Source organism: Cryptomeria japonica, chromosome 2, assembly GCF_030272615.1.
Source record: "Cryptomeria japonica chromosome 2, Sugi_1.0, whole genome shotgun sequence".
In the NCBI taxonomy this organism is placed as follows: domain Eukaryota; kingdom Viridiplantae; phylum Streptophyta; class Pinopsida; order Cupressales; family Cupressaceae; genus Cryptomeria; species Cryptomeria japonica.
Window position 1 is genome coordinate 382,713,011 of NC_081406.1, and position 12,594 is coordinate 382,725,604.

The 12,594-nt window shown below is 34.4% G+C and overlaps 1 protein-coding gene across 3 annotated transcripts in view; it reads left to right on the plus strand.

Annotated features, from left to right (window-relative positions):
- Positions 1-12,594, plus strand: part of LOC131026924 (probable receptor-like protein kinase At1g49730) — a 124,303-nt gene that overhangs the window by 88,998 nt on the left and 22,711 nt on the right. Inside the window, exon 2 of one of the 3 annotated variants that reach the window (XM_057956939.2) lies at positions 8,556-9,188. In XM_057956939.2, coding sequence (XP_057812922.1) covers positions 8,570-9,188 — 619 coding nt within the window. In that variant the 5' untranslated portion in view covers positions 8,556-8,569. The remainder of the gene's footprint in view (positions 1-8,555; positions 9,189-12,594) is intronic. The other 2 variants (XM_057956931.2, XM_057956933.2) reach the window with 2 other exon arrangements.

The window sequence follows — 12,594 nt, forward strand, 5'->3', positions numbered from 1 at the left end:
CCCCTTCAAATTTGCATTTCTTTTCCAAAGTGGACCCAAGTGTGGCGTCCCCCTTAAGTGAAAACCACGCCTAGCAAGAGGACCACGATTTTTGGCATGAAAATATACTTGGTTAAATAAAAATAAAGTCTCCACATTCACTTTGGTGTCCTCGTTCATAACACAAATATTTCGCCTAACAGACTTAGGCAAATCATATTATGCACAATTCTCAATAGCATTAATCTGTAATAAAATAATTAAATCTTAAACCTTAGGATAAGGAAATAATATTTAATTAAATAACTTATAATTCCAATACTGATTATCAAAATTAAGGATGAAGCTGTGATGAAAACCACTGAACTGAACTGGATAAGGACCCTATCCAAGCCTGCCAAAAATAGCAATGCTCAAACTGCCACTTACTAAAAATAGTAAGTCATGAAATACTGCTCCAAAAAACATGATCTTCGCACCCAGAGAAAGAGCTTAGAAAGCTCAGTAAAACTGCACCATCCAGTCAACCAAACCCTAACTTACTAAAAATAGTAAGTTCACACTTCATCGTAGAATCAATTGCATGTTATGCCACCTTGGAGCTCATGGATAACCCATAAGGAAACCATAAGAAGAACTGAAGAATTCCCCTCTGACAAACCCTAAAAATCTCGTGCAGTACTCCTCAAAAGTTGGAAACCCTAATTCTCCTTTCCAAATAGCCTACGGGTCTCCGGAATAGGCCACTGGACCACTGAATGAACATCACTGAGAAGGGGACATTACATAGTGTATGTCCTATTATCTTCAATATGATGAAGTGCACTTGTTTTATTTTTAGTGTAACCTTGACAACTGAAGTACACAATCAATGAAAAAAAGATTGTTCAATTTCTTGCTTATTTGGTAAATCAAATTGTATCACAAGTACCTCAAAAATTCAAAATGTAATATTAAATTCTGACATGAGAATCGTATTTTAAAATATTAAACTAGAGAAATGAACCAAGATGATTATCCATTTACATTTGAATGGATAAATCATGATTTTTGTGGCACATAAATTCTTGTCTAGATTATAATAATTGTATATTGGACATTCTAAATCATAGATTGTTTCAGTATTTTGTGCTCCATTCAAATAGATAAAACAGTATTTTGTGCCACATTCAAATAGATAAAGTGCCACATAAATGCTTGTCTTGAATATAATAAATGTATATAGGACATTTAGAATCATAGATTTTCTTAGTATTGATGCTAGTACTGACCATCAATGCACAAATGAGTGTACTTAAAATAATAATTTACAATAATGGATGAGTATAATCTAGAAATATGACCATTAGGTGTACAAAACCGAGTGCCACTAGGTGGGGATATTATCTTCGTTTCGGTTTTCAGGATAATCCCACCTCCCATAATATTTTTGGAGTTTCTGCTTGGTTGTTTCCCAAAAGTAACTCGGTTTATTACTAAGTTTTCTATTTGGTTTTATAATTCTGAGATGAAGCCAATCTTATACACATTCATCATGTTCAAGAGATCGTAATACTTTTGAGATTTGTGATTATTTTGCATTAAGTGTTGTATAGCATCGATTTAAGACTTTCCTTGTAGTTTTTTTGGAATTCACAAAAGATGTTGTGGTCATAATTGATGATGAGGCAATAGTATAACACATGCAAGGTGTGATGTCCCCATCTTTGACCTTGAAAGTTAACAATCAATAAAATACTCTTGTGGTCAAGGAGTGGCAGACCTTGAGAACCTATGGCTAGTTAGAAGATAGTAGAAGTAAATGTACATAGCAAATAGATATCTAGAGTAATAAGATATCCAGAAAATCACGAAGTCTTATGAATAAGACAATTTTCCTTAATAACATTATGGCATATGAGAATAGTAGAGAACTTGATCAAGGATCATGTAATCACCATCGATTAATGAACAATATAGTCAGAAGGAGAAGATAGATCATCATATTATCGATGAGATATAGTAGAGAATCATTATTAGTAATAGAATGGACATATCGGCTAAGACATGGACAAATATTGATTACAAATTAGTGGAAGTCAGCGTCTAATATAATACTAAATATTATCGGATTAACAGATGATGGTTAGATTGATATTCAAACCAATGCTAACATGGTTTATTAAAGAGTGTTAACTATCAATTACAATATCAATTAAGGAAATAATATTATCTATCAACTAATCGATCTCTTTATGAAGAGGCACAATATTAATTAACAGCAATTATGATAATCAGACATCGTTTATGAAAAGGTTATGAAGGCAGCGATTAGATATACAGCAATGAGGTCTAATCAATAATAATCAATTGTTGTGAAGGAGTCCGATCTAGAAGAGAGGTGAGTTTGATTTTGGAGATATAAGAGCAAGTTCAATCTCACTTATTCATCATCAATGTGGATTTCAGCCTTTTGATTTTGGAGATATAAGAGCAAGTTCAATCTCACTTCATTCATCATCAATGTGGATTTTATCTCTTTTATTTATCCTGTGTGGATCTGCTCTATATTGAGCGATTGCCTTTGGCATTGTTGGTTGCATACATTTAAAGATCAGATCAGAGACGGCACTCTTAGTTGCAAGCATCATAACTTGATATGTGGAACAACAGCGTATCACTGTAGAGTGATACTAATATCTACAATCTGCATATTCATATTGGTGGATCAGACATAGCAGCCTTATAGCTTTATAGCTATCTTCATAGGGAGGACCACTGCACAATTGACATCAGCATATCAGGAAGAGCACACATCTCCATATAAATAATATGTATATTATTAAGATTGGAATATCCTAACTTTGCATGATCCCTAAGATTGTATCAGATACAGCATTATTTTGTTATCCAATCTTTACCCTTAATCAATATAGGTGAAAAGAAAAGTTTATCAGCATATTGTTTTCACCAAGTGCAATATATATCTTATAAGATTAAATCACTTAGCATACATTAATTGTATAATCAGAGACAGCAGTGGTATTGATATTAGTTATTATTCTTGAAATAACATTATCATTGTTTATATTCCTTAATTATAAAGTTTTAAGTGGTATCATACATTAAAATTCATATCAAGAACAGAGAATTCAAGTTAGTTGTCCCAATATGCCAAGATATCTTAAAAGGGGACATTACATTGGTATCGGAGCTTATAATGTTGCCAGCCTGTGAGAAGAACATTCTAGATGAGCAGAAGATGAAGATCATTTGAAGATTGATACAAACTATGGCACAATACAGCAGCAGTCAAGAAAAATTAAATCAATTGTTGAGCAAGCTAACACCAGTATACAATAATGGCAACAAAAGAGACAATGGAAATCAATTCATTCAAACTCCAACTAAATACATGTCTACTACTAATTCAAGATCAATAACACTAACCTTTCCATCCACAGAAGAATACCTAGAAGGCAATCTACAAGACCTAGTTCGACAAGATTGGATTAAGGGAGGATTACATCATGATATATGTCTAGAAGACTACATAGACGTAAGAGTAAACTACTCACCTAAAAGTCATCAACTTGAGCTAAAGAGGAAAGGTGAAAGGCATGAGCACTTGGAGAAGAATTGTAAGATGGCATCAAGTAGTTCACAAACACACCAATCCACAAACTAGAGCTAATATCATTAGAGGTTGCTGCACCAAAAGGAAGCTTAGAAAGCCATCATCAAACACTACAAAATCAGAATATGATCTCTATGCAATTCAAGGAGCGTAAGATACAAGAAATAGTTTGTAACACTTTAAAAGAAATTGAAGAGATTAATTCTACATGTGTTCCTTCCATCACAAGTAAAGTTAGTACATGGATTCATACGGATGGTGAGATTGACCTTACATCGTCTCAAGGATTATGCATTAATGATGACATTATAGAGACTAGACCTAATTCAAATCATGGGGAGTTGCTTTTTGATGATGGTGTCAACCAAAGTCCTCTTTCACTTCTGAAAGGCTTGACATCCACTAACATGTCAATGGTTGTAGATGACGAGGACAACTTTTCAATAACACTAAATCAGAGGCTACACCATGTGTCAAATCAAATCACCTAGAAGAAGATAAAGTTGGTATTGAGAACAAGGATAATGGTCAGCTTATTAGTAATCTCTTGTTTGAAGTTGAAGCAAATGAAGTCTATGACAACCCTCTCTTTAAACTAAATCAAGAAGCTCTCCATGAAGTTTGTGAAGAGACTAGAGACGATCATAAAATTTGGGACCCCAGAGCATCTCCTATTGGAAGGGTTGAAACAAACTTGGAGTAATAAGACAAAACCTAGTAACACTATCATCCATCACTCCCCCATTAGATTTCAAGAGATTATAGTTCGGATCGGGTTCAAAAAGAAGATCTCATCCTTTGATCAAAGATTGAATGTCGAATGTTGGAGAAATAATAACACTTATAATAATCAATAACCATTTCTATCTTTAAGAAGGCTAAGTATGAGAGATCCTACCTATAGCAACCAAGTTTTCTCCATCACAATGAACAAAGATTCCGATCCACACTCTAGGACATTCAATTGGGATTTTCCTCTTGACTTACTGAGGAAATATATTAAGGTCCTATGGTTGAACAAACCTCTCATGCAAACCAAGGCTGAAATTGGCAACAATGTCTCCAATTGGGACATGAATATCAAATACTGATTTGGAGGGAAGCAAATACAAGGTGAAAGTGAGAATCAGATTATTGAAATCAGAGTGGCGCAACAACAACACGATGATACACTCAAAAGGATGATTTGGAATCCAGGAATTTTCATAATAAGTAAACTACATAAATTGTTTCATGGAATGGTAAAGCTTGCTAAGTTCAATAGCACTCACATGAAGCAAGGAATAAGAGTTGGATCATTCTACATACTTGGGATCCAGGAATCAATAATTTTAAAAGAATGCTTGTGGGCAAGCATCTCCAATAAGGGGAGACTATGATGTCCCCATCTTTGACCTAGAAAGTTAACAATCAATAAAATACTCGTGGTCAAGAAGTGGCATACCTTGAGCACCTATGGCTAGTTAGGAGATAGTAGAAGTAAATGTACATAGTAAATAGATTTCTAGAGTAATAAGATATCCTAAAAATTGTGAACTCTTATGAATAAGATGATTTTCCTTAATAACATTATCGGATATGAGAATAGTAGAGAACTTGATCAAGGATCATGTAATCACCATCGATTAATGAATAGCATAGTCAGAAGGAGAAGATCGATCATCATATCATCGATGAGATATAACAGAGAATCATTATCAGTAATAGAATGGACATATCGGCTAAGGCAATGACAAATATCAATTACATAGTAGTGGAAGTCAGTGACTAATATAACACTAAATATTATTGAATTAATAGATGATGGTTAGATCGATATTCAAACCAATGCTAACATGGTTAATTAAAGAGTGTTAACTATCAATTACAATATCGATTAAGGAAAGAATGTTATCCATCAACTAATCGATATCTTCATGAAGATGCACGATATTAATTAACAGTGATTATGATAATCAGACATCGTTTATGAAAAGGTTATGAAGGCAGCGATTAGATATACATCAAAGAGGACAAATCAATAATAAACAATTGTTGTGAAGGAATCCGATCCAGAAGAGAGGTGAGTTATCAACTCTAAAGGCTGTGCCTTTTGATTTTGGAGATATAAGAGCAAGTTCAATCTCATTTCATTCATCATCGATTTGGATTTTATCTCTTTTATTTATCCCGTGTGGATCTGCTCTATATTGAGCGATTGCCTTTGACATTGTTGGTTGTGCATACATTTAAAGATCAGATCAGAGACAGCAATCACATAACTTTATCTGGAACAGCAACGTATCACTGTAGAGTGATACTAATATCGACAATCTGCATATTCATATTGGTGGATCTGACATAGCAGCCTTATAGCTTTATAGCTATCTTCATAGGAAGGACCATTGCACAATTAACATCAGCATATCAGGAATAGCACACATCTCCATATACATATATATGTATATTATTAAGATTGGAATTTACATATCTTCATTCATCATCGATTTGGATTTTATCTCTTTTATTTATCCCATGTGGATCTGCTCTATATTGTGCGATTGCCTTTGGCATTGTTGGTTGCATACATTTGAAGATAAGATCAGAGACAGCAAGCACATAACTTGATATCTGGAACAGCAACGTATCACTGTAGAGTGATACTAATACCTACAATCTGCATATTCATATTGGTGGATCAGACATAGCAGCCTTATAGCTTTATAGCTATCTTCATAGGAAGGATCATTGCACAATTATCATCAGCATATCAGGAAGAGCACACATCTCCATATGCATATCTATGTATATTATTAAGATTGCAATATCCTAACTTTGCATGATCCGTAAAATCATAGCAGATACAGCATTATTTTGTTATCCAATCTTTATCCTTATCAATATAGGTGAAAGGGAAAGTTTATCAGCATATTGTTGCACCAAGTGCAATATATATCTATAAGGTCAAATAACATAGCATACATCTAATTGTTGCACCAAGTGTAATATATATCTATAAGATCAAATCACTTAGCATACATATAATTGTATAATCAGAGACAGCAGTGGTATTGATATTAGTTATTATTCTTGAAACAACATTATCATTGTTTATATTCCTTCAGTTATAAAGTTTTAAGTGGTATCATACATTAAAATTCATATCAAGAACAGAGAATTCAAGGTAGTTGTCCCAATATCCCAAGATATCTTAAAAGGCGACAGTACACAAGGTGCTTGTATGTATCCACAACAAACTTTATTGACAGTATCATTGACAGCAGGCAACTGATGCTGCATGTGTTCTTCCACCAGATTTTGTGGAGGATGTGTAGAACTACGGCAGGTAAGATATTGCTGGCTTTTCTTATCATAATCTATAATAATCATGTGTTAATCTCACTAAGCAGCTTTGATATCTACCCAACTTTATCACGTATTTGTATCACATATTCAGTTATTTCTTCTGGCATTTTCCTGGACAATTTTGCCAATTTATTCTTGACATCAAAAACTAGTGTTTATGGCTTGCTGTCAGTAGTTACTTGATTCCCATATAATATAATCATACTGCCCAACATTTTTTCTAAATTTATGCAATACCCATTTATTCTGCCTGCTTTTGAATTTTTCTGTTAGTATTGATGCATTTATTCCCTTTTAAATACCTCCTTGAGACTTACTCCTATTGGTCGCCTCTTGCCAAATATTATCACCAGAAGATTTTGTTTTCTTCCAAACTGAGAGATTATGTTTTACATATGTAATATATCTTGGTCTGTAGATTATCAATGTCTAAAATTGTTGATGAAATCTAAATGATATCTAAAATTTTTGGAAGGCAACCTTATTAATGATCTTTAATGATCTTTAGAAAAAGACAATTGAATCCGATTATCATTGAACTAGGTTTTTTTGACCTGATTATTCCTCTAAGCAATATATGTATTTATACGCTAGTTGCATTCCTCTCCATAAGTTATAGTCAAGTGTTTTGTGTTGAACTGAGCTCCTGGATTAACCTGTTGCTTTATGCTACATAATTCTATATTTGTAACATTGATATGTCTGGGTTTAGTTCTATGTATTGCCTCTTTTTTTCCTCTATCACACTCACTCTGACACACCAAATTTTTATTTTCCCTTTTTTATATAATGAAATGAATCAATTATAGATTTCTCCTGTATTACATAATTCAACAGTTTCTCATCTGATCCTTATTTTATTAGAGGATTCTAGCATTTAATTATGCTTGAATATGAAGTTATGTTTCAAAGATGTGCTGCATGCGATGTTTTATATTTTCTAGGGATCTTCATCCATCATGTTGTACAGTGTCTCATCTGATCCTAATCTTATTAGAGAATTGTAGCATTTAATTATTCTAGAATTTGAAGTAATGTTGCAAAGGTGTTGCATGCAATTTTTTGTTTCTTGGGATCTTTATCCATGATGTTGGTACTTGAATATTATGTATATTGTGTTGAAGCTTGAGTTAATCTGGTCCGGCCTCATTTGTTTAGAATCTGATTGTGATTATTTACAAGATATCTACTCAAGGTTAGACAGGGTGATGATTCTCTGAACAAATAGAGTATAATAAAGATTCATTATAGTGGCATGATATACTCGATCACACACTCTACCCTTGGACAACATAGGCAGTATCTCCCTCGATCAAGCAGTTAGAATGACCCAATGGAAAAAGCACCATTCAAACACACTTTTTCTTCCATTAGTGGATAGAGCATTGCACTGTGAAATAGTTTGTATGCTGTCCTTTATAAGGCAAAAGGTTTCAGTGGAATGTCAAAACAATTTTACCTAGATAAACTTGAGAATAATAGTGAGGGAAACATTGTAACTCATAGTTTATTTTCAATCAGAGATAAGTTTTAAGGATTTGTATATTTGCTGTATTTATTTAAGTATTCATGAGAGTACTTCTTAGATATGTAATATAAGCTCTGGATATTGCAGTTTGCATTTAACACATGGGTCAAACGCACAATGGCTCTTCATTGACTTTCCCTTGTGCATATATTTCTGCAGTTGACACTGGTTGCCCTCTTGAGTTTGGCAACCTGGATTTCAAAGAAGTAATCTCTGCATGCTTTGGCCCAGACAGAGGAAGATGCTGCCGTTTTGTTAATGCTGTAGTTGCCATCTCTATGTCAAGATACACAAATGCTACAAGTCAGCTTGCGATTCCTTCATCATCTTCTGAGAAGTGCCTCAAGGCAATATCCACCACTCTGCAGACAAATGGTCTGCCATCCAATGCAACAGCCTTCTGTGGCTTGGGTTCAAAAATTGCCACCAATTTTCATTGTAAGGGGCGTACGAATATAGAGGAAATGGAGAGCACACCAAGGTTCCAGGAAGTACAGTTGAAGTGTGTAAAGCCACTTTCTTCATCAGCTGAAAACTGCAGAGAGTGCTTGAATGCCAGTATTACATTTCTTCGCAATCTTGGAGGTACAGAAGATAATATGACTTTTAGTATATGCAGGGATGCTACCTTTGTTACTATTGCAAGCTATGGGGATTCAGACTTTGCGAATGACAAAGCAAGCTGTTTCTTTAATGTGACAGGTCTTGAACATAAACCTGGTATTTTTCTTATCTCTAAATAACAGCCAAAATGATTAAACTCTTCATTAAAAGCCTTGTTCATTACTATTTGCTAAACAGTAGAGAAAATTTTAGATGGTTTGAATTGGAACCTCATTAAAACATTCTTTTCTCATTGGTAAGTAGTGGTTTAAGTACAATCTGAGTTCTAGTACTCCACCAGAGGTTATTTAGAATCCCATCTTGATTCAAATTTTAAAAACTGGTTAGAAACATATTTTTTTGATCAATGCATTTGTCATGATTCATAAAAAGGTGGTTTCGGAAAAAGGCATCTATATTTTGATATAAATCATCTCATCCATTCTAACCGCTTAAAATTCTAGACTGCTTTTTTCAATTTCATAAGTTATGTACCCAGATGCAACCATAATATTAGCAGTATGTTATGTTCTATTTTCTCCGATGTATTAGTCTTATATGGACAAATTGACAATGTTAGGTCATTTTTTCAAGAGGCAGATTTTGCACCTAACATCAACTTGGACTTTACAGGGTGGGTGGATGTATGGGGAACATTGGAAGCTTACCTTCGTATAAATATATAACTCTTAATAATAGGGAGTAACAAATATAGAAAAAGTCCTTGACATTATTAATCAAACTTTTTTCAAGAATTTGACACATCAAAATTAAAAAACTCAAGGTACATTAAATCTCAAAAATCAGGTAAGTACAGGTCAATTGTCTTTCTATATTTAAATAATGAAGCTAGGAAATTACCATGACTAGCATAGATCCATCATAACATGGATGTAGTAGACACTATGAATTATCCAAAAGACTTAAGGTGTACCAGTGTTCTTACAATGTCGTCATACCTCAAGTCTCCTGGATACCTTTTGGCAGAAATCAGATCCATGTTAAGAGATTGGTAAAGGATTATGTCTCAATGTAATTAGAGTTATCTTACTCCTTGTATAATTTGAGATAAAACCCTAGGCTATGTATCTATTATCATTCTGCTAGATGTTTAGTACAAGGAGCCATCTCTTATGAATTTCTTATCTATTTCAGCTATCTTGTGTAAATCATGGGTGTGCAGATGATACTATCTACTTTTTTTCATATAAGTGGTCTACATGTTGTGGAATGTTGCAAGAGCTACTAGGGCCTAGTTGATTTTTCAGTGCTGCTGCAAAAATGCCGCATTTTTTTAAGAAACTAGTCAAAGTTTGGGACCATAAAAGACTGTATGAAGAAATTCCATGTTATAGGGTTGCAGATCGATCTTCTAGAATTCTTGGATCTTGCTATTGACACCTCTCATAGACCACCGAAAAGTTGAATTGACATAAAGATTCTTGATCCTCGTATAGTTTAGAAAAAGTTGTTTTCATAGTTTTGAAGGCAAAAATCCATATAGATGCTCTTGGGAAGAAGATTTTATGTTTTGGGTAAAAAGAGGTATGCAATCTATAAGAAAATGGGAATCTTGGATTTTTGCATTAAAAAATCTTAGCTAGTTGTTAGTCAATTCCAACTCTACTTGTGTCATGTCCCCTTTTTGTAATAGTCTATGACTCTATGTTATGGACCAAATTGTCTATTTCTAATTTTCTGCATCTCCCTTGACCCAATTTTGTTTGTGCTTCATCTCCATCACCCCTGTGTTTGCCTAGGGTCCTTGTGTTTTCTAAGTATGGGAGCATGTCCAATTTTCTAAGTTTGTGTAAATCATCGGAGTTGTGAATTTTCCCTTGCTTGCATTCCCTTTATTTCTATCAAGGTATTGAACTTCACCATACTACCATATTGGCCTTTTTTCCTTGCTTTCATTCTTTATCACATTGGGACTTTAGAGTTTCCCATACCAACATACCTCTTTGCCAAAACCCACTCCTTCACAAGCCTTTGTTGAAGGGTCAGAATTCCTCTCACTAGTACGCCTCCCTTCCATACCCCGAATCTCGACTTGTACAAGTTATGGAGTAACCCCAACACTTGAACTTTGACATTCTTGCATCTTTTCGTTGTTCACCTCACCAACCTCCTTGCACACCTAAATTGTCATTAAGGCCTAGTTGGGTGATGTTCTCAAAAGATTCTGTGGATGTTAAAGTATCATTTAACAACGGGGACATGGATCCATGTGGATCTCTAGTGGTACAAACAAGGGAGACATCCTTGGCCACCATTAATGCGGTCTCGAGGGTTTCAAACCCTATTGGACATCTTGCCACCATTGCAGAGGATGATTGGGTTGAACGAAATATTCCCATGCCTTTAGAGTACATTGTAGCATATGTGGCACAATTTCAAGCACAACTTGAAGGAAAATGCTGCCCATTAGGTACGAGTGTTCTTTGCCGAGTATTAGTTGTGAGATTCGGCATTCAATGTAGTCTTTGAATTTCTTTTGGTGGGTATTAATGATTCGAGGTCCAAACAAAATTATTATTATGAAGATATTCCAATCCCTAACTCGAATCTATTCTAAATCCTAGTGTTTGAGCATGCGTATCTGAGGACAGAAACCCTCAAATTCATAGGAGGTCAAGGGACGAAAACCTTGAAGTTCTCACATGTCAAAGGATTAAAACATATATAAACTTCAAGCATTTGAAATTTGATGATTCAAAACCTTCCTTGGATGGTTAACTCAAGTGGGGCATATGAGAAATCAATAGCATTTTAATTATGTCAGCTCAACTATGCAGACCATTATTACAAAGGCAAAGATATCCTAGTTAATTTTGAAGGTTGTGTGACATCTATAGATAACCTTCCTTCCATTTGTGAAATAATTCCAAGACTCCCTTATGTGGAGAGGGCTAGAGTTTGCAGCCAAGTGTAATATGCACCCCTGTTTTGCCTTTTTTTGTTTGTTTTTGAGTATTTTTGCAATGGTTTTGAGATGCCAAATAAAGTGTAGATAATAAAGTACTTTGCAGAAAATAGACAACTCAGAAAACTAATGAAACCCAGAAATATAAGAGGCTGAAAATTCTCAAATTCATTTTTGGTCTGATTTTACAAAATTTGTCAAATGTAAGAGCAACCCAGATCATATATTGATATTACATATCTAAATCCAACATACCCATTTGCTGATTGGTGAAATAAAGGTCTGCAACAGCATTAACTCACTCAGAAACCCTAGGCGTCCACAATGAATTCCTACAAACGTGATAGTATGAAGAAACAATGCCAATAATTCTTGCAAACTGCAGTATATTGCATCAAAACCCTAATCGACCAGCTCCTTGGAGTATCCCACCCAGCCAAGACAAGGTATAGCCAGCTATAAATGGTTCATCCAGCCCAAAAAACCAATAAGAAACAGCAATATCTCCTTCAATCAGTCAACTGAAAATAACTTCATAAATCTGCAATTATAAGGCTGAAGAAGATGATCAAACTAATACCATTGATGCACAACTGT